At 37.0% G+C, this 23,972-nt stretch overlaps 1 protein-coding gene and 1 pseudogene across 2 annotated transcripts in view; both read left to right on the top strand.

The window, feature by feature from the left end:
• The window catches only part of CTNNA1 (catenin alpha 1), a 174,360-nt gene that overhangs the window by 31,579 nt on the left and 118,809 nt on the right, over nt 1-23,972 (top strand). Inside the window, exons 2-3 of the mRNA XM_081134979.1 lie at nt 1,974-2,080; nt 3,646-3,841. Coding sequence (XP_080991105.1) covers nt 1,976-2,080; nt 3,646-3,841 — 301 coding nt within the window. The 5' untranslated portion in view covers nt 1,974-1,975. The remainder of the gene's footprint in view (nt 1-1,973; nt 2,081-3,645; nt 3,842-23,972) is intronic.
• LOC308556025 (GPN-loop GTPase 1 pseudogene) lies at nt 13,194-14,160 on the top strand (annotated as a pseudogene). Its single transcript has one exon. The product of its transcript is annotated as a GPN-loop GTPase 1 pseudogene (transcript).

Here is a 23,972-nt window from a genome sequence, read left to right as displayed (position 1 = left end):
TGGTAACCCATTCATTGTTTAATAACATACTATTGAGCCTCCGTGTGTTTGAATGTTTTAGGGTGTTTTTATTGTAGTTGATTTCTAGTTTCATGCCATTGTGATCCAAGAAGATGCTTGATATGATTTCAGTCTTCTTGAATTTGTAGACTTAGTTTGTGTCCTAACATGTGGCCTGTTTTTGAGAATGTCCCATGTGCACTCGATAATAATGTATCTTCTCCAGCTTTGGCGTGAAATGTTCTGTAAATGTCAATTAAATCTATCTGATCTGGTGTGTAGTTTAGGGTCACTGTTTTCTTGTTGATTTTTTTGTCTAGAAGATCTATCCAGTGATGTCAGTGGGGTGTTAAAGTCCCCTACTATGATTGTATTTCTGTCAATCCCTTAAAATCCTCCAGAAGTTTTTTTACATATTTGGGTGCATACATGTTTACCAGGGTTATATCCTCTTGTTGTATCGATCTCTTTAGTAGTATGAAGTGGCCTTCATTGTCTCCTGTTATGGTCTTCAGTTTGAAGTCTATTTTGTCAGGTAGGAGTATTACTACTCCAGCCCATTGATTTATTTTTATTTTTATTTTTTAAGAGAGGGAGGGAGGGGAGAGAGAGAAAAAAAAAAAACCACCCAAAACACAACGATATGAGAGAGACATATCAATTGGCTGCCTCCTGCACACGCCCCGACCTGGGCCAGGGTTGGAACCTGTAACCCGGGTACGTGCCCTTGACTGGAATTGAACCTGCAACCCTTTGATTTGTGGGTCGACACTCTAACTAGTGAGCAACACTGGCCAGGGCAACAACATTATTTTTTAAGAGCAGCACAGTTTCCCATTGTTGGTTGGTTGTGATTTATTCAGTGATCTGTTTGAAATTTAGGTAGTTTCCAGTTTTTAATAATTATATATGGTGTGGTTGTGAATATCATTGTATCCAGGTTTTTAACATGCACTTTAATATTTCATGTAAAATAAAATTCTAGAAGTTGAATTTTTGAGTTGTAAGAATGCACCCTTTTATGGTTTTAAAGTTCTATCAACAGTGTGTTGTCTGGAAAGTTTACATTAGTGTTTACCTCCACTCTATACCTCTTCTATCTTATTTTATGTAGCATTACTTTTAGACACAAACGCTAACTGCTTGGTCTTTTTGTTGAAGTCTTTTACCTTAGTCTTAAAGCCTCTGTCGAATGGAAGTTTACCTTGATACTGATACAGTGATATTTGACTAAGTGACTTGAAATTTCTCCTGGCTATGAGTGATAACAGCTATAGGTGCAGAGGACAGCAGACTTAAGCCTTATGTTTTAACAGAGTAAGACAAGATGCTCTCTATGAATCCATCAAAAAATAAAGTGATGTGTACCGTTTAGATGATACTGTACTATAGCCCTGGATGTATGGCTCAGTTGGTTGAACCGTCATCCTGTACAACAGAAGGTAGTGGGTTTGATTCCCAGTCTGGGTTTGATACCCAGGTTGCAGGTTCAGTCCCTGGTCTGGGAGCAAATTGGGAGGCAATTGATGTTTTTCTCTCACATTGATGTTTCTCTCTCTCTCTCTTCCTTTTCAATAAAATGAAATTTAAAACAAGATAATACTGTACTATAAATGCTGTAGAATAAGAAAAATAAGAATCTTTTTATTAGCCTTCATTCGCTTTAGCTTTCCTTCCTGCTGCTAAGTCGGCATGGAAAAACTGGAAGTAGAAATGTTTTGGTGCCAGAGATGTCCAAAGGGAAAAGCTCTGTATGTTTGGGAATGACCTCTTATAGTACCCCTAATGTTTGTAAACTTGAAATCTTAGGTTTAAGACTTACTGGGCCCTCATGTACAGGCTAGTAAGAATTTTTTGCATCTTGAGGTGAATGTAGCTTTCCAGATGTAAAGGTCCTTAAGTAGGAGATTTGTTACATATTTCATGTTTGTGTTTGATGTTTGCCTGACGTTGCCTTTTTGATTCTCTTTTAGAAATGACTGCTGTTTACACAGGCAACATAAACTTCAAATGGGACCCCAAAAGTCTGGAAATCAGAACTCTGGCAGTTGAAAGACTGTTGGAGCCTCTTGTTACACAGGTAAGAATCTGAAAATAAATATGTACATAGTTGTTGTAACGTGGTTCCATAGCCGTAGGTCTGGGTAACAAACATAAAACAAGGTTAATATAGTTAAAAGGTTTAATTTGAGAGCTTGGGTTTAGGTTGATGATGCTTGGATGATTTGGCTCCACTAATGATTAATTAAATATTGATGTATGGATTCATTTAATCCTTTAGAAACCTTTTAGAAACCTTTTTGTTGCTGTGTTTTCTTCAGTCTTATTCGCAATAATGTGGGATAGTGGTATGTAATGCAACTTTCCAAATATTTGGACTTTGCAGACATTTTCTTGGCATCACTCTTTTCTTGGAACATATATCCAAGAAAGATGGAATATGGAACCTTGACTGTTAAGTCTCTTCACCCTGTTTAACACCTTTCATTGTCTATTAGCGGGTAATTTGAGGGTGCAGGTTTGGTGTGTTCTGTTACAGATACAAATAACACAATGTGATGATAATGTAATCTGTTAGCAACTAGCTATGCACTTTTAGTGTTCTGGCACAGTTTACTAGTGTGCGTGAGACAGAGACAGACAGACAAAATGTAGTGACGTGCTATCTTTTAAAAAAAATTGCATTCCAACTGATAAATATAAAGTAATATTAAAAATATGTGTATACACACATGTATGTGTGTATGTATATAATATTTAAAATATGTAGGAGTGTGTGGTAAGACTCAAGTATATTTACTTTCTTGGAGCCTATCTACTATAGCTCTTAGTAGGTCTTTTGTGTGACAGATACTCTAATAACAAGTCTTTAGACATCTTCATCTTACAGATTATCTGGTATTATGTATTTATGATGGTCAGTGTTCTAGGACTTAAAACACCATTGTGGTAGGCTACTTTGGGCAGTTGTTCCTTTCTTTCTTAAGGACCTTCACTAATTAATTGCTGAGATTTGTGTGAATAAACTGAAAATATTTCAGAAGTAAGTTATCTTAAAACATTTTGCACAGGTTGAAAATGGGAAAAATGTGACCTACAGATAAAGCTAAGTTCATTGTTGACTTTTTCCTGGAACTCTTTTTTTTGAAAAAAATTGAATTTATTGGGATGACGTTAGTTAATAAAGTTATGTAAGTTTCAGGTGTACAGTTCTATAATACACTATCTGCATATTGTCTGTTCACCATTCCAAGTCAAGTCTCTTTTCATCACCATTTATCCCCCCCTTACCTTATTCTAACTCCTCCCACACCCTGGAACTTCTTGATGACATATAGTAGAGAAGTCTAACTTGTTTCTGATCAGTTTTTAATTTATAAAATAACATCTAATGTTCATGTTTGAGGAATTAAAATATTATATTTCTTATTTTATATATTGAGAGCTAAATTATTTTGGAAACTAGAGTATCATTGCTGTATATTTTAAACATGGAGAGGTTGTATGTTACTTGTTAATGCTTGATGAAATCGCATAAATGTGATGTTATGAATAATTTATTCTTGCTATTTTTAAAGATGTTAGTCTTTCTGTTATTTTCATTTTAATTGACTGCAGTTTAATTTTTAAAAATGAAACTTTTAGGTTACGACTCTGGTAAACACCAATAGTAAGGGGCCTTCTAATAAGAAGAGAGGTCGTTCTAAGAAGGCCCATGTTTTGGCTGCATCTGTTGAACAAGCAACTGAGAATTTCTTGGAGAAAGGGGATAAAATTGCAAAGGAGAGTCAGTTTCTCAAGGAGGAGCTTGTGGCTGCTGTAGAAGATGTTCGAAAACAAGGTAGGTTAATATTGCTTTTTATGTATAGAGAGGCCAGCCTTCCTAGAAAATTAATCCTTGAAGGTGACTCTTTGTGGTCAGTATTCTCATTCTTATGCTTGTCAGTTGCTCTAATTAATAATATTCAGTTATTGGAGATACATTAAGTTGTGTGGGCTTAAATTTTAATCAGGAGAGAGAGTAGCAAAGGAATAATTTTTTTTGAGAATTTGAATCCACTTCTCATGGGTGTTCCAAGTAGAAGTTGAATCTTAGGAATGTTGTAACACAGTTCTATAGAAATATAAATGGGACAGAAGTTTACCTTTCATTCTGTGTCACACTCCTTTTTAGTTCATGCTGAAGATAATAAGGGTGATAAAATGGAAAAACGTCCAGCAAATCTGGAAATACCATAGAAATTTCCCCATTCTGTCAGACTGATAATGTTATATCAGTCACACATATTTGTACTGGTGTGAGTTTGAAATAAACTGAATCTGGGCTTAAAAGACTCATGTTTTGGGAAACTCAGAATTAATCGAAGGTGAAATTATAATCCACAGGTTATCTACCAGTAGTTACTATTAGAAAAACTGTCATCACTGTGATGCCACAAGTATCGTAAGAGGACTTTAAATGTGAAAAATTAACTTCTTGTAATCTGTAGTTTTGTGTTAAACTTGTGGTCCAGCAGGCAGACTTCAACAAAGGCCTAGCTTTCTGTAGGGCTGTTGGGTATCAGCTAAGGTGAACTGATCTACTCTGTACAGGTGCTTTACTGGCCTTTGGGAACACCTCAGTGGATCTCTGATGGCAGACAGCAATGTGCATGCATAGTCTGTTGGAGTCTTATGCCAGATTCATCCCTGTGACAGTACCCCAAAAGGGACAGTGCATTAAGTGGGAGATGCTATCTTTAGTTGTTCTCAATTTGTGAACTAAAAACCTTGAGTGGTAGATATTTTTCTCCATTTTCAGGCTGAAGATAAGTATTTTTCATACTGCAAATGATGAGATTATTTAAATTCCATAATACTAGCTAAGTTGATGTATTAGTTTCCCAGAGTTGCCATAACATAAGTTACTACAAACTTGGTGGCTTAGAACAATAGAAATTTATTCTCTCACATATCTGGTGGCCAGATATCTGAAATCAAGGTGTCAGGGTTGATTATTTCTTGGGGGCTCAGAGGAAGAATCTTTCCATTCTTTTTCCTAGCTTCTGGTGGCTGCCGGCATCCTTGGTGTTCCTTGGCATGTAGACACATTGCTTCAGTCTCTGCCTTCCTCGTCACATGGCATGCTTCCTGTGTGTCTGTGTTCAAAGTTCCCTCTGATAAGAACATCCGTCATTGAATTAGGGTTCATTCTAATCCAGTATAAACCTCATCTTGATTATATCTGCAAAGACCCTGTTTCCAAATAAGGCCACTTTCACAGCATCTGGGTGGACATGAATTTTGGAGGACACTATTCAATCCAGTAGAATGGGTTTTGAATTAATTTATTTTAAATCAGTTTAATTGTCCAGTTCAAGACAATTTTTGAGCTTCTTGTTGAGAAGATCAGTATGGCTATTACTTCATTATCCTCTGTGTGAAAGTGGTACTCCCCAGGCCTTCTTGCCTCCAGTAATGAAACTTACAATAATGTTAACATGAATTTGGCCAAGTGTTCCTTGAGTCTAGTGACTAAGACATTTATTTTCAAAGTACATTTAATTGTTGCAGGTAACTTTGTCACTTTGTAAGTATTCCTTGTTACAGAAGATTCTCTGGTGCAAATCTGTAGCAATTGTGGTAACAATACATGTATCCCCCAACCCCCAGTTTTCAGTGCATGTCTAAGTTTGTTTTCTTGTTATTTTTGTTTATATCTGAGAAAATCTTTTATGTGACTCTGAATCATAAGTACTAATCTGTCCTAGTCCAGCTTTGCAATTAGTTATGATCATGATCTATTCACCGTAAATTGTTTTCTCGAAAAAACAAAACTATAACAAAAATATAACTATGTCCTGTCATCATTACTGCATCAAATATGAAAAGCTGAAGTGCTTTGCTTTTTTCTGTTAGCTTTTTTTCTTTGGAGACTCTTAACAAATGGTGTTGAAACCTCTCTCCTATCATAAATAGAACAAAGAATACATGTTATAAAAATGGGTAAGCACAGATTTTTAAAATCTGCCGAGCCTTGTTGGTTATGTTGTTAAAGGTGTTTACTCATCATTTAAAACCCTGTAGTGGTGTTAATATGTCTACAGATTCTTTGACACCCCTCCCTTTAAAAATGTAGGCTAACTTTGATCCTCTTAAATGTGTATTGGATTTAGAGACTCTTGCTTTTGTGAAGGATGGAATGGATATGCAAAGTCATAAAAAGAGTATAGTATTCGCCTGGCTCTTTCTTATGGATTATTCACTCTAGGGGAAGCTGGTTGCTATGTTGTAAGGACACTCAGGAGGTTCTATGGAGAGGAACTGAGGTCTCCTGTCAACAGCACCAGTTTGCTAAGCATGTGAGTGAGCCACCTTGGAAGCGATCCTCCATCTCCAGTCAAGTTTCAGATGATGGCAGCTCCAACCACCCCAAATTCCTGGATAGAAAACTTGAGGAGACAATAAATGTTTACTTTAAGCTACTGACTTTTGGGGTAATTTGTTAGGCTGCAAAAGATAATTAATACAAACACCTTTCTTAGACCTGGCTTTAGTATCCCTCAAAACTGACCTAACTGCTCTGAATTTTCGTGGTATATAAAACACAGAATAATTGTGATTTACCTAGAGCTTCATAGCAGATTGACTAATGAAATGGAATTGTTTGCATTTCAACACTGGAACACTTAATTGCTAAAGGATGTATAAGAAGATTTCTTTGTTCTGAATCGATGTGGACTACTTTTGTTTATAGTACAAGCTGGCATTTATTTATGTTTATGAAGGGCCAGTTAGGAAGTATTATAGACCTTACTGGCAAGATCTCTGCTGATGCTATTCAGTTCTGCAGTTGTGTTGGAAAAGCAGCTATGAAAATACATAAACAAATGGGCATGCCTGTGTTCTAATAAAACTTATTTACAAAAGCATAGCGGGCCAGATTTAACCCACAGGCTATATCTAGCTGACCTGTAATCTAGGATTTTCCCAGACTGTTAAAGATATGAGCTTACTGATTTCAAAAAAGTATTATTTATAACTACTTTGAGCCAAGAATTAGACCTTCTTTGTCTTTGAGTTTGTATAAGCCCTGTGCTTTCTGTTCAGTCATAATAACCAGTTGAATATATGTAGTTTTTCAGCATAACTTAATTTTCTTTTTGTATTTGCTCCTGATTATATGAATAATAAACACAAACATTTATGGGTACAGGAAAACCTTATCATTGGCATTGCCAGGGGGTAAAAGACTCACATACATAAATCTAGGGTCACTTTACCTCAAGGCCAGTGAAATGGCCAAGTGAACGTCCTGTGGTGGATGGGAGCCAGTTATCAGTTGCATGGCACCTGAACCCCTGTGATCTAGGGGTTTCATTGTACTGCCAATCAGCCCAAACTAGTTGTTGTAACTACCTTATATGGGCTGAGGCATATATGTGCCTCTTATATGTGCTCGCTTCTCTTTTGGGGACTCTGCCCTTCCAGCCCCCACGCTGATTAACTCATTTATACTTTATATTCCTAGCTCTTAATCACAGTGGTAATTGAATAATTTGTTGTCTTTCCCTCTTTAGGCTCCAACAGGGCAGGGCAGGGCAGGGCAGGTTCTGTGCCAGTGTGGTGACCATTCTTTGTGGCACCTATTATGGTGCCTGTTCCATGATAGGTAATTAAATGTTTTAGGAAGATAATTGACTATGTTCTCAAAGAAGTGTGTGAGAAAAGGCCCTTGTTTCAAAAATTAAATGTTTTCCTTCCCAGTGCCAAAGGTAAATACAGATGTAAGGGTGGCAAATCTTACCTTTAAAAAAATTGAGATTTAATTTATATAACATAAAATTCACCTTTTTAAAGTGTATAACTCAGTGGTTTTTAGTATATTCATGGAGTTTTGCAGCTATCACCGTTACCTAATTCCAGAACATTTTATTATCCCCAAAAGAAATCTCATACCCATTAGTAGTAACCCCTCATACATATGTATTTTAACAGTACCTAGGAAAGAGTATCTAAGTGTATTTTATGAGTCCTTGAATAGGGCTTTGACAAGAAAATGAGGGCCCTTAGCTAGTTAGGAGACATCCAAGGGACAGAGATGGGAAGGCCTGAATGAAACTTATTTGAAAAAAGGAGAGACATTAAAAAAAGAGGACCAGCGATGATAAATTGGAAGTGGAGTGAGGAGGAGTAGCTTCTACTAGAACAGTTTTTTTTTAATCCATTAGTTACAATTCACAGTTGGAGCTCAAAGGCCAAGATCAGAGACTTGTTGCTGCATTAGTAACATCTTACCTATAGTAGCTCACAGGCATTTTGCGTGGATGAAGGAAGAGAAGCCCAAAGAAGCTGAGGCACACCTTTATGTATTCCTGCACTGCTTCTAATGACATCCTGCTCAGTAGAGGAGCCGAATAGATGATTGATGTACTGGGTAACAATGGATTTCCTTGGAGAAAGCTTGTGTCCAAGAAACCAGAATGGGGAAAGGGCTGGTTGATCGTCTGTGGTCTCTGATGAAGAGAGGTTGTGTTCTAGCAGACAGGAGGTACTTTCTTTTCAATTTTGTCCCAGAGCTTATGTAATCAGGATGCATGGATATGAAAAGTAAATAGCATGAGTGGCATGCAAGGAATGGAATGGAAAGGTAAGCATGGGATTAGAAAAGCTTCTTGAAGGTTCCCTGGGTCTTTTTATTTTAAAATAATTTTTATTGAATTTATTGGAGTGACTGATTCACAAAACCATACCAGTTTCAAGTGTACCACTCAATAAAGCACTATGTGCACATCACCCCAAGCAAAGTCTCTTTCCGTCCCCATTCCCCCCCCCCACTTCCACCCAGTCCACACTCTCCTTTCCCTCTGGCTACCACCACACTGTTGTTGTGTCTGTGTGTTATATGTTTTTTGGTTAATCCTTCACCTTTTATGCAGCTCTCCAACCCTTCTCCCCTCTGACAGCTGTCAGTCTGTTCCATGTATCCATGCCTTTGTTTCTATTTGTCACTTTATTTTGTTCATTAGATTTCACATCTAAGTAGGATCATATGGTATATGTCTTTCTCTGACTGGCTTATTTCACTTTGCATAATAATCTCCAGGTCCATCCATGCTGTTGCAAAGGGAAAGATTTCCTTCTTTTTTTACAGCCACATAGTATTCCATTGTATAAATGTACCACAGCTTTTTAATCCACTCATCTACTGATGGGCACTTGGGTTGCTTCCAGATCTTGGCTATTGTAAATAACGCTGCAATGAACATAGGGGTGCTTATATCCTTTTGAATGAGTGTTTCGGGTTTCTTCAGATATATTCCTAGAAGTGGTATTGCTGGGTCGTCAGGCAGTTCCAGTTTTAATTTTTTGAGAAAACTTTATACTGTTTTCCACAGTGGTGCACCAGTCTTCATTCCCACCAACAGTGCACGAGGGTTCCCTTTTCTCCACATCGTCTCCAGCACTTGCTTGTTGATTTATTGATGGTAGCCATTCTGGCAGGTGTGAGGTGAAAAATCATTATGGTTTTAAACTATTTTTTAAAAAATATGTCTTTATTGATTTCAGAGGAAGGGGGAGAGAGAGAGAGATGGAAATATCAATGATGAGAGAGTCATTGATTGGCTGCTTCCTGCATGCCCCCTACTGGGGATTGAGCCCGAAACCCAGGCATGTGCCCTGACTGGGATCTCCTGGATCATAGGTCGATGCTCAACTGCTGAGTCACGCCAGCTGGGCTCTTTGTGGTTTTAATTTGCATCTCTCTGATGATTAATGATGTAGAGCATTCTTCATATGTCTTGGCTATCTGTATGTCCTCTTTGAAGAAATGTCTATTCAGGTCCTTTCCCCCTTTATCAATTGGGTTGTTGGTCTTCCTGGTGTTGAGTTGTATAAGTTGTTGATATATGTTGGAAATTAACCCTTTATCAGATGTATCAATGGGAAATATGTCGTCCCATTCAGTGGGTTCCCTTTTCATTTTGTTGATGGTTCTTTTCCTGTGCAAAAGCTTTTTAGTTTGATGTAGTACCATTTGTTTATTTTTCCTTTGTTTCCCTTGCCTAAGCAGATATATTGGCAAAAAATATTGCTACAAGAGATGTCTGAAATTTTATTGCCTATGTTTTCTTCTCGGATATTTATGGTTTTGCATCTTACATTTTAAGTTTATTCTTGTGTATGGTGTAAGTTGGTGGTCTAGTTTCATTTTTTTGCGTGTACTGTCCAATTTTCCCAAAACCATTTACTAAAGAGACTTTCTTTACTCCATTGTATGGTCTTGCCTCCTTTGTCAAATACTAAATGACCATAAAGGTGTGGTTCTATTTCTGGGCTCTCTCTTCTGTTCCATTGATCTGTATGCCTGTTTTTATGCCCATACCAGGCTGTTTTGATTACAATGGCCTTGTAGTATAGTTTGTTATCAGGTAATGTGATATCTCCAACTTTGTTCTTATTTCTCAAGAATATGGAGGCTATTTGGGTCTCCTTTGGTTCCATATATATTTTTGGAATATTTGTTCTAGATCTGTGAATATGCCATTGGTATTTTAATAGAAGTTGCATCGAATCTGTAGATTGCTTTGGGTAGTATGGACATTTTAGTGATGTTAATTCTTTCAATCTGTGAACATGGTATATACTTCCACTTATTTGTATCTTCCTCAGTTTCTTTCTGTAGTGTCTTATAACATTCTGAGTACAGGTCTTTAACCTCCTTGCTTAAATTTATTTGTAGTTACCTTATTATTATTTTTTTGTTGCAGTATTTGTAAATGGGATTGTTTTCTTAATTTCTCTTTCTGATAGTTCATTATTGGTGTATAAAAATGCCACCAATTTCTGAATATTAATTTTGTATCCTACTTTGCTGAATCCATTTATTAGATCTAGTAGTTTTTTGGTAGAGTCTTTAGGGTTTTCTATGTACAATACCATGTCATCTGCAAATATTGACAATTTTACTTCCTCATTTCCAATTTGGATGCCTTTTATTTCTTCTTGTCTGATTGCTGTGCCTAGTACTTTCAGTACTATGTTGAATAAAGAGTGATGAAAATGGACTTCCCGGACCTTTTTTTTTAAGATTTAAAAAAAGTTGATTTTTAGAGAGAGAGGAAGGGAGATGGAGAGAGAGAAACATCAATGTGAGAGTGAAACATCGATTGACTGCCTCCTGCATGCCCCCTTCTGGGGATCGGGCCCATAGCCTGGGCATGTCCCCTGACCCTGATAAAACAGGCAACCTTTCACTGCCCAGGACCACGCCCAACTAACTGAGGCATACGGGCCAGGGATAGACGTCCCTATCTTTTTCCTGATGTTAAGGGAAGCAATTTAGTTTCTGCCTATTGATTATGATGTTGGCTGTGGGTTTGTCATATATGACCTTTATTATGTTGAGGTATGATCCCTCTATTCCCACTTGCTGACAGTATTTATAGTAAATGGGTCCTGGATTTTATCATATTCTTTTCTGCATCTATTGATATGATCATATGATTTTTATCCTTCAGTTTGTTTATGTGATGTATTATGTTTATAGATTTACGAATATTGTACCAGTCTTGTGTCCCTGAAATAAATCCCACTTGATCATGGTGTATGATCTTTTTACAGTATTGTTGGATCCAGTTTGCCAATATTTTGTTGAGGATTTTAGCATCAATGTTCATCAAGGATATTGGCCTATTATTTTCATTCTTCGTAGTGTCTTTATCTGGTTTTGGAATTAGGATAGTGCTGGCCTCATAAAAGGAGCTTATACGTCTTCCCTCTTAAGTTTTTTTTGGGATAATTTGAGAAGGATAGGTGTTCTTGTTTGAATGTTTGGTAAAATTTGCCTGGAAGTTATCCATCCAGGACTTTTGTTTGCTGGGAGTTTTTTGATTACTGACTCAATTTCACTAGTTGTTATCGGTCTAATCAGATTTTTTGACTTTTCCTGATTGCATTTTGGAAGAGTGTATGTTTCTGGGAATTTATCCTTTTTGGCCAGTTTGTCTAATTTGTTGTCATATATTTGTTAATGGTATTTTCTTACACTCCTCTGTATTTATGTGATGTCAGTTGTTATTTCTCCTCTTTTATTTCTGATTTTACTCATTTGGGCCCTGTCTGTTTCTTGATGAGTCTGGTTAAAGGTTTGTCAATCTTGTTTATCTTTTCAAAGAACTAGCTTGTGGTTTCAGTGATCTTTTGTATTTTCTTTGAGTCTCTGTCATTGGTTTACTGGATCTTGAAAGGTGGAAGAAGGGAGGGGAAAGTCATCTAGGGAAGAAAAACAGCCAGTGCAGGATTTGTATGAGACGGTGAGGGCCCTGACGGGACAGGGTTGCTGGGAAGAGGTTTGGAGCTAGATTTAGAGGGTGGTTTGGAATGCCAGGTGAAGAAGGGAGGACTACCAGGGAAACAATTCAGAATAAGGTAATTAGGTGGTTGAAATAGGTCTCAGTGGTTCAGATTCCCACACACTTGAACATATCTAGGCCTTGCTACCTCTTGAAGCAGCTTTTTCTAGCATTGCTTTGTGTTTATTTTTAAAGATTTTTTTTTCTTCTTCTTAAATAAACTGAAATATATCTTAACTTACTTCCTGTTTTAAGAATTTCTGCCGTCTGGGCAGCACAGCATATGAGGAAAAGTGGTGTTTGGGGGAGAGTAGTCTCTCAGCTGTTTTCAGGAAGAGTCACAGGTGTTGGGAGAGAGCCTGGAGGCAGGATTAAGGGTCAGGAGAGATGGAGGGTAAGATGGGGGTGAGACAGAGCTGTTGAGAAAAGGGAGAATTGGTCAGTTGTCAGGCAGGTTAACTGCCAGCTTGGCCTGTGCAAATGGCTGATCTTTATAGATAAAACTAAGGGACCTGGTATGTGGAAAATTGTAATAGGGATTTATTTTCCTGTGACTTGAATCATTTAGGGAATGTATTGAGGCAGTGCATGCTACTAAAAAACTTCAGGTGAGTTACCGAAAATTAGCCTGTTCTCAGGTTACAGCCATTAAGATTCTGCTGTGCCAGTTTTCAGTCAAATTTGTAAAAAAATTCAGTTATAGTATTTGTTTCAGTGTTTATTTACACTAACAAAAAGTCAACTACCACCCATGCTTCTGGGGGTCTTCGGCCCCCTATGTGTCTGTCTGTGTGGGAATGGGGAGGATCTGGGAAAACTACCTTTATACAAAGGCTCATAGCACACCTGCATAGCCAAGGTTCTCTATTTCATATGATCATTCTGGACCCAGCTGTGCATGAAGTTCCCTTTCCTGCCTATTGGTAATTCGTGACACTCCGAACTATAAGGAAGTCATGAAACAATATGGATTTGGACCCAGTGGTGGCATAGTGACCTTACTCAGTCTTTGCTATCAGATTCGATCAGGTGATGGCATTTATTAAGAAGGCCCAGAACAAGTCTAAATATGTCTTGATTGACACACCTAGGCAGATTGAAGTATTTACCTGGTCAGCTTCTGGGACAGTCATCACTGAGGCCCTGGCATCCTCATCTCCAACAATTGTCATTTATGTAATGGACACATCAAGAAGTACCTACCCAGTGACCTTCATGTCTAGTGTGCTCTGTGCCTGCAGCATCTTGTACAAAACCAAGCTTCCTTTCATGAACAGAGGTGACATAGTTGATCACAACTTTGCAGTGGAATGGATGCAAGATTTTGAGGATTTCCAAGATGCCTTGAATCAAGAGACTACATATGTCAGTAACCTGACTCGTTCAATGAGCTTGGTGTTAGATGAGTTTTACAGCTCACTCAGGGTAGTAGGTGTGTCTCTTGTTCTGAGTACAGGCTTAGATGAACTCTTTGTGCAAGTCACCAGTGCTGTAGAAGAATATGAAAGGGAGTATCGTCTTGAATATGAACATCTGAAGAAATCGCTGGCCAGTGCACAGAGCCAGCAGCAGAAAGAACAACTACAATGCCTTGGGAAAGATATGGGCTCTGTAGCCTTGGACACAGGAACTGCTGCAGACAGCTTATCTCCTGTGCGGCACCCTTCTGACTTGGTCCTGACTTAGGGAATCTGGATAAAGAGGATGAGGAAGCTGTGACACTGAGCCGTGACCACAGAGTTACAGAGGAAAGCCGTGAAGAGCAGGGATCCAGAATTTTATGCAAGAAACAGTGGTACAGTACTGGAAGAGAAACAACAAATAGTTTCTAGAAATCCAAAAGTTTGGAACTCTGTGAAGGAACTATCCTTACCTCTGATTGGGGTTACTATAAAGAACAGTATTGTTCAGAATAGCAGAGTTTCTTTTGTTAGGGAAATCTCCTGACTCCAGTGAAGTCAGGGATAGAAGAAATTCGGACCTAGCAGACAGACACTGGATTTCCCTTGGATTTTTGCAAGGAAGGATTTTCTGACTGTTCTTGGATGCTGGTATTCTGCCTAAAACTTCAGGGTTGTGTTTTTTTAAAATATGTTTTTATCGATTTCAGAGAGAGAAAGGGAGAGCGAGAGAGAGATAGAAACATCAATGATTGCTAGGCTGCCTCCTGCACTCCCCATACTGAGGATTGAGCCCACAACCCTGGCATGTGCCCCGGCTGGGAATTGAACCACTTCCTGGTTCATGGATTGACACTCAACCATTGAGCTACATCAGCCAGGTAAACTTCAGAGTTTTATCATTTGAACTCAAGTACTTTTGCTGCTGACAGATGGAATAAAGAGAGAACATTTTATTCACTTAAAGCCTCTATTTCTAGGCTGGATCTATGGGCTCTATTTCCTTAGCATCTTGCTCTTGACCCGTGAGTTTCCCCCCTTGTAGCAGAGTGGGAGAGGGGAAACATTATCTTGTATAGAGTGGCAGTGGAGTCTCCTTGGCAACCAATCAGTATCGGTTTGAAATGTGCCTCATGCTTGGTAGCTCATTGAAGAAAGTGGGCAAAACATACAATTAGTAAGAATCCTGCTTTTGACCTAAACCTAATGTTATACAAAAATTAACTCAAAATAAGTCACAGATTTAAATGTAAAATATAAAACTGTAAAACTTAAAAAAAAAAAAAAAACCTGAAGAAAATCTTCAAAAGCTATAGCTTGGTGAAGAATTCTAAGGCATGACACCAAAAGCACAATCCATCCATGGGATGGTTGTCATCAAGAAATTGAAGTTCATCAAAATTTAAAACTTTTACTGTGCAAGACCTGTTAGGATCAAAAGACAAGCCACATCCACACCATGAAGTACTCATGGAATACTACCTAGCAATAAAAACTTACAGACTATTGATACACATGTCAATTTGCAAGGGCTTCATGCTGAGTGGAAAAAATCCAATCTCAAAAGGTCGCATACTGAATGATACCATTTGTACAATATTCTTGAAATGACAGAATTAGAGATGGAGACAGATGGTAGGGAGTGTAAGCAATACGGGTGTGACTATGAAGGGGTAGCATGAGAGAGACCTTTGTGGTGATGGAATAGTTCTGTATCTTGATTGCAGTGATGGTTACATAAATCTACATATATGATAAAACCAGAGAATTATATACACATATTGTGCCAATGTCAATTTCCTAGTGTTAACACGATATTGTAGTTCCATATGTAACCACTAGGGAAAAACACACAGTGGACATCCAGTTATTCTAGTACCATTTGTTGAAAAGACTCTCTTTTCTCCATTGAATTGCTTAACACCCTTGTGAAAAGTCAGTCAGCTGTTACCTGTGTGGGATTACTTCTGGGTTCTCTTTTTGTTTCATTGATCTGTGTGTTTTTCCCTCTGCCAGTACCACACAGTCTTTATTACTGTAGCTATATGAGTGTTAGAATTGAGTAGCTATTTTTTTCTAAATTGTTTTAGCTGTTCTAGTTCTTTTGCTTTTCCATATGAACTTTAGGTAATTTTGTGTATATCTATAAAAAACTGATTTTGATAGGAATTTCATTAAACTTGTAATCAATTTTGGGGAGAATTGACATTTTTACTCTATTTTTTTCCAATCCATGAACAAAATATGTTTCCATCTGATTAGATCTTTTTGATTTCTTTTATCAGTATTTATATACAGAATGGGGCAAAAGTAGATTTGTAGTTGTGAGTATGTGAAACAAGAGTTTATTCGTATATTATTACTTATTATTTTCCATATGAACAACTGTAAACCTACTTTTGCCCCACTCTGTATAAGTCCTCTACATGTTTTCTTAGATTTACACTTTTTCATTTTTGAACCATTATACAGAGTATTCTATATATATTTAGTTTTGTATTCCCTTTCAAGTCCTTGGCTACATGCGTAAGCAATTTACTCAAATTAAAAAAAACACACACATGTTTTTATTGATTTCAGAGAGAGGAAAGGAGAGAAACACCAATGATGAGAAATAATCATTGATTCTTTCTTTAAAAAGGAGATACATATGTACCTACTTAAGGTATACTTCCAGGAGTAGGAATACAGGGGCACAAATCTTTTGTACAAATTAAATTCATTTACAACAGAGTGCATAAATCAGTGTACAGTTTGAAGTTTTACATGTCTACCTGTGTAATTGCCATTCACAAAATTTCTTTAGAAAATTTTAGGGCGTTTAAAATGTATTAGTAAATTGTTCTCTAGTAGGATTATATCTTCAGTTTGCTAATGTTCACATATTTGCAGTTATAAGTAACAGAAACTCAACTTGTTTGTGCAAGACTTATTTATGCAAAATGGGATTTTATGGGCCTTTGTACGTCATTGGGAATTCTAGGAGTACAGTATGTCCTTACTTAACATCATTGATAGGTTCTTGGAAACTGCAATTCTAAATGAAACAGGATGTAATGAAATCAGTTTTTCCATAGGCTAATTGATATAAACAAGAGTTAAGTTCTGTCGCATATTTCTGGTCACAGAAGCACCATCAAACTTCTAAATAAAGATCCAAAACACTTCTAATATTAAACACTGAAATAAATGTGAGCTATACATACATTTTAGAAAGATTAATAAAAACAAGTAAGAATTATTTTTCAAACGGCTTATTTATTTCAGGGTTGTGGATGGCTGAAGTCTCTCCTGGCAGCTCAGGGTACAAAGTGAGACCCACCCTGGACAGGATCTTCTTCCATTGCAGGGCCACCCACACCCACACCCCACACCCCACACCCCACACCCCACACCCACACCCCACACCCACTCAGACTGGGACAGTATAGATGTACTAATTCACCTCGTGCATGCACATCTTTGGGATGTGGGAGAAAGCTGGAATACGTGGAGAAAAGCCATCGGAAGTGGGGAGATGTGCAAACTCCACACAGCAGTGGCTCCAGCTGGGAATCATTTATTTTATTTTTTAAATCAACGCTGTAATGGAACAACGTTGAACGAAACAACTTTTTTGAGGACCTGTAGATATTGAGTTCAGGCATGGCTCGATGTGACTGACTCAAAGGATATGAGACTTTCTTCATCACTTGCTTCCATGTATTTCAGTTTTCTTCTATTTTCATGTGTACGTATGGACAAGATGCCCACCTCTAGTTTGAGGTGGTCATCCTAGCTTTGTCACCCCAGTAGAAAAAACTTTTTTTCCTTGGTGTCTATATCTTAGTCATAGAGGGGACTGGTTAGCTTTGCTTGGGTTTTGCTCATCACTGAACCAGTTTCTGTTGCCATAAGAAACTGATTCGCCAGACTGGACCACATATTCACCCCAGGACACAAGAAATGGGGGGGGGGGCAGAGGTAAAGTAAAATGATGTTGAATAGAAACAAATTGTCCTTCTTGACAAGTAATGGGATAGTCCATTAAAATTTTTTTGCTATCTTTATAGGTGTAAAATACTATTTACTTTTTAAAAAATTTGCATTATTTGGAGCTAATCGATGCTGTTTCTTCATTTTTTAAGTTAATATATCTGAAAAATAATGGTGCATGTGAGAACCCCTAGAGCAGTGATAGGTGTCTATGAATAGTAGTGCTCCTGTGTTGATTTGTTGAAGCCCTGTTATTTTTCTTATCGATTGGAATTCTGCCAGATTTTCAGAAACTGAGACAAGGCGTATTGGGCCAGAGGTTCTAATTTTTTAGATTTCCCATCGCTAATCTATTGGTATCGGAGAGGTAGAATTAACTTGGAGTTGAAAATCAAGACATGGTTGCTTGTGTCTGTAGGGGTTTTAATGGTGGGATTAGATTAATGGTAGTTCTGGGAAAGTTGTGTTGAACAGAGCAAGGATTGTAGCTAAAGCCAGTGACTTTTACTGCCTTCCAGGCCATTTCGCTTGATTTTTCTAACATGACTGCCATACTACTAACCACAGCCTGTCACTTCTCATGTATGTTCTCTTATTCACATGGTAGACAACATGAAAACAGCTGGATAGTTCACTGCAGCCTCTTCTCCAATATTGAAAAAATATTTAATAGTGACACCTACATATACCTTCTTTTCAAATGGCTAGAAGGTGAAAATAGAGTAAATTCTTTGTCCAATAAATAGAAATCAAACACTTTTAATGTTTGGGTTGTGTTTCCCCCCTTTCATATCTGTTTATGTTTAAGCATTGTTTGTCTTAAGTTTTTTTGGAGGCTTTCTTTTTATGTTCTGGTTTTCAGATCATTATTCCATTTCAGGTAAACTTTGATTATAGTGAAGGTGCATTGTTTTTGAGTAGAAGTAAGACTTCCAACTCCCTGAGAACAATCAGTGTTACTCAATACTAAGTCTCAGTTGTTAAAAGAACCATTTTTTTTTTTCCCTGTAGAGAGTGTCTTGTCATTTTTAGAGCAAGAAAGCAGTATTTATTGGTCTACTAAAACAGTAGAGTTAAAACTATTGAGTTTGCTAGCATCTGTGTGATCTTAGCAGCTGTAGTTGATTGGTGAGCATACTCTTTAATGGTCTTGTTGCACAGATAACTTCTTAGCTTTTTAAATCTTGAAAGCACAGAATTACCCAGTCAGATAAAACTGACAGTCTCTTAGGACATTGTCATAGAGAATGGATAGGCAATGAGGGTTTTTAATTGATACTAATTAAGAGACATACTTTTATATATGTCAGTAATTGTGTAGTGAAATTGAAGACATAGATGCCATCTTCCTTGGTACAGTTTGAATTATTTCTTTATAGGGGGAAAACCCCACACATATGCAGAGAGTGTGTGTGTGTGTGTGTGTGTGTGTGTACACATATGTAATATGTGTGTATGTATGTTTGTGTGTATAACTATATATTCATTATGAATCTTGGCAAGGCAGTTTTTAAGGAAAATGATATATTTTATCCCTGACAAAAGCATGGGTATCGAGCACAAGCTGTCAAGCTCTTGAGGCATAATTTTCTCCCTGGCAACTGACTAGAGTCAGATTGAAGGAGGTGAAAATTGGTATCCTGTCCAGTGCAGATGTTGACAGCTTCAGACTGATGTACCCACATCTAATATAGGCAGCCTGTAAGATACGTGTTAAAAGGCAGACGTGATCAGGACAAAGCAGCTATCAGTGACTATTTGAGAGGTAGACAGCAGACAGAGTAGAGTCTGGATTTGCTAAGTTTATGATGTAAAGACTTGAAATATAGCTTTGAGGAGCTTTATGTGGGGGTGTGACAGAGATTGCGTTTTAATTTGTCTGGTCTTGTTAGTGTCATTTTAATCAGGTAGGAGCCATGAGCTTGATCGTATATATGGGCTCTTGAATATTTCTCAGGAGAAAAATGACAAGTATTCCTGCCCTAGAATGTTGAGTATGGGTTTCAAAAAGTGTTAATAATGATGCTCTGGAAGAGCAATAACAGAGAAACATTTAACATTTTGAAAAAGATTAAAGTTAAGTTAATTAGGATTTCAGATTAGTGTAATCACTTTCTTCACAAGAAATTAAACCTCACAAGAAAGCAGCTGATTTTTCTCATACTCTTCCTTTGAGTTCTGGCTTCTCGTTTGTTATCTTGCCTTTCCCACTTGCCATCTTGGTAGATTTTTCATCCTGTTTTCTCCTCTTACTTTTGTGGATATCTCTTTTCATGTGATCCCCTGGTGGCTGGGTCTGTTAGAAGTGCTCCCACTCCAATTCCTACCCTTCATATGTTCCTGAAGACTGTGATTAATTTAACACTTGTTCATTATTGACCCTCATTCCTCCATGCTCACAATTTAATCCATTTTCTTTGGTTCTTCATTTAACCTGAGCAGGAAAAGCAAAATATAAATTCCAAAAAATCATTAGATGGTTGCCATTCGGGTGTTTTATGTCTTAAAGTTGTCTGTCTGACTTAAACTATAAGTCTCTAGAGTGGAGGCTATATTTTCTTTGACTGGGGATGTGTCAAGGATGCTCTCTGTTTCTGGATCAGTACCCTTGTGTGAGCATATGCTGCTCTGCAGAGACTCGGGTTCTGGTGTAGCCAGCTTGGAAGTGAGGAAAGGAAAATGAACTTATTAAATTTTAATGTTTCCCATGATTTTGAAATTGGTCCTCTTTTTTTTTTTTTTTTATATATCTTGTTACACTCACAAAAATAAATAACACTAACCAGGATAATAATACTTTTAAGTTACAGTGGGTTAAATATTATTACCTTAATGTATTTGTCCAGTGTAGCTGAGGAAGTTATTTCAGGTATTAACAATTTTGACTTTGGCATGACTTCAACCATGATGTTGCAGTAACGTGGTTTCTCGTTAATTTCTTAAGAAAGTGACTCCAAGCTGAAATGCATGTTATGCATTTATTTGAATGTGTAATCAGGAAGTAAGTGCCTCTCTTTGGAATGTTTTTGAATAGCAGTAGAGCACACTTGAATTAGTAAGGAGAACATGAATATGTGTGGTACTCTATTTTAACTTTTCTAATAAAATGAATCCATTCTGTTGACTGTTAAAAGTAGAAATTTCAAAACTCTGTTCCTTCCCGCCATTGGGATGGTGAAGGATCTAGGTTGAGAATTTTTCTGGGTGTGCTCTGAACAGATTCTGATGGACTTTCAGTATTTAAATAACATGATATTAAATGTTTATTTCCTGGCTTGATTTTTAAAAGATAAACATTTTTGTGGATTAAAAATGACACTCCAAGAAAGTTTTCATAAAGTGTCTGTCAGATATTTTTTGAATCGTTGCTTTTTCTCTAATTATGGAGGTATCATCTAGGGGTCTGTGGTTTGTGCCAAATATCCTCTGTTGATGAATGGAAAGGTAAAGGTGGAAAGGATTAAGTGTTTTATCCAGATTTATGGTCATATCACAGGGCTTGTGGGTCATGCCAGATATATATCACCATTTGGTTCCTTCCCAGAGAACTATGTTATGAAATTTGTTATTCTTTGCAACTATATTGTCAGTTTATCTTTATTGACAAGTGTGGAAAATGTCTTACTTTATTACCAGACCATGGAAAATGAATTTTAAAAATTGGAGGGGCAGTGAGGGAAAGGGAGTGGGACAGCTTGGGAAATGGGTATTAATTCTTGATTATCTTGAAGTAGCAAATAATTTTTTGAAGCCTTGGTCCTGTCAGTTTATTATTTTATACAATAACAGTTGGTGGAATGATAAAGAAATAAGAACAGTTGTGTCATTTTCTGATGAGATCCCTTAATCATGTGTATTTAAGAGAACTTGGTATAAAGTAGCTTAATGGGTGGAGTTAAAGCACTAAAAAAGTAACTTTCAAGAATTAGGAATCCCACGATAGGGAAGTTTCAGGTATTCAAAATCCAGGGCTGGATGTTTTTTATTTTCTACTGTGTAAAAAGATGCCAAGCTGTTAAGTATAGGGACTGTTGGAGGCAATGTGTGTTATAACAGACTTACCTGTGATGTTGCTTGCTTGCTCTTTTTTTTTTTCCTTTCCCCCGGGTAGAATTGGAGACATTTTTTTAAACAAAAGTAACTTTCTAGAGAATACATGCTTTTGGTAATAAGAGCAAAAAGGAGAAAATAAAAATCAGCTATAATTTTGTTACCTAGAGATAAAACCAATGTTTAATACTTTGGTCTAAACACTTCCAGTGTGCTTTTTATGAATATATTCATGTGGCTAGAAATATGTTTTGCTCCATTTAGTCTTTTTTTTTACTTAATGGATCCTGAGCATCTTTCAACATCATTAATTTTCCTACAGTGTAGTTTTTGGTGTACTGGATGATGCTCCAACCAACTGAGCCACCCAGCCAGTGCTCTACAATATAATTTTTAATGACTGAATAATATCCTCTACAGAGTAGTAAGACTTAAGGAGACTTTTTTGAACCAGAAAACTAAAGGCTTCTCTAATGTTATGGCTAGTTTTATTAACTTTTCAAATATTTAAAAAGGAGTGTGGTAAATAGGACAGTTTTTATTTTAAAGACTAAAGGTTGTCGTGATAAACAAGTACAGTATGAGGTATTTGAGGAAAAAAAATTTAGACATTTAAAATCATTTAGAGGTAAAGAGATTAAAGAAACTTGAACAAGGGTATCTGGGAAAGTTTTGGGAGAAGGGGGATCAGAATTCCACTTATGGCCATAGAATTGATTCTGAAATGAATAAATAATTTGAACATGTTTAAGATGGTAAATGTCTTTTAACTCTTCTAGAAGCTTCTGTCATTTTCACACAGCTGTTTTTGCTGCTCCTCAAAAGCATATTCAGGTGGATGTGTAAAAATATTTTTCTTTTTTGGATTTGGCAGTTGATAACAAACAGTGTGCTCTCATACAATGCTTTAAGAAATGTCTACTTAAGGTCTGTTTAATAGTTGAACTTTTGCAGCAACTAAACAAAAAATAATGACAATGTAATTGGGGCTACATATGGCTCCCTTACTTTACCACTTATCCATATTTTAGATAAGCATTTCAAGACAACTGATTCACAAAGTTTTCCTATTTCATAATGTATGCTAATTTTACTTTTTCTTTCCTTTTTTAAAAAATATAATATTTAAAAAAACATCCTCACCTGAGGTAATTTTTTCTGTTGCTTTTCAGAGAGAGTGGAAGGGAGAGAAAGAGAGAGAGTAACATCGATGTGAGAGAGACAGATTGATTGGTTGCCTCCTGTCACACCCTGACTAGGGTCGAGGATCGAACCTGCAGCCAAGTACATGCCCTTGAACCTGGAACCCTTCAGTCCGTGGGTCGACGTTCTAACCACTGTGCCAAAGGGGCTAGGGCTACTCTTTCTTTTTGCAGTGACTCTAATAGCCATGAGTTTTTTATATTGTAGAAAAAAGAAATTTTGTATATATACTTTTTGAGTGCTTTAGATTATTCCTTTCTAAGAAACCCTGAGTTTTATGTATCATAGACATGAATTAAAGATATTTTATATTTTTTGATCATTTAAAAACTTTTTTATTTAAAAGTATATACATTATAGGAAAAAACCCCATATACAAACACAAATAGCAGGAAATAATTACCCATCAGGCTGTATCACCTTGTGATATACCACCTCTCTGTTAATATTTTTGTGTATATTGGTGTGGTCTTCCCCATCCCATATAACATAAACACATTGTATTCTCTATTCATTGTACAGTATAAGTTTTTCTGTATCTGCTATTTAGGGTGGAAATAAATTTTTTCCCCCATTAATAAAGAGATACCTGGAGTGAGTGGATTATGTAATTTATAGAAGATAAGCCATGTTCCTGTGCTAAGCTGGCAAAATTCTTATCTTTTTCTGGACCTCAAGGTAGAAAGGAACATATTAGAAATATCCTGAGTATTATTTTGCTCTATCTATTGGGTCTCCTTGGAGGATTTTTGAAGGCTATAGAGATATTTACATAGCTGGGTTTCTGATGATCTGGGACCCTCTGCTATAGCATTGTGGTTGGGAGTTGTTCTTATAGTATGACTTGAACTTTTTTGTATGTGAAGTTGTGAATGGGATAGGTGAGGGAGATGACAAGTTGTTAATAAAAGGAAAGAGCCTCCGGTTGGCTTAATTCCTTTAAAAAAAAACATGGTAAAACTAATGTCCAGCAAGTAGAACTAAATCAAGCTTTGTTTGTAGCTATTAC

This window comes from Miniopterus schreibersii (assembly GCF_964146895.1).
Source record: "Miniopterus schreibersii genome assembly, chromosome: 4".
NCBI lineage: Eukaryota > Metazoa > Chordata > Mammalia > Chiroptera > Miniopteridae > Miniopterus > Miniopterus schreibersii.
This window is presented reverse-complemented; position numbering and strand designations above follow the sequence as displayed.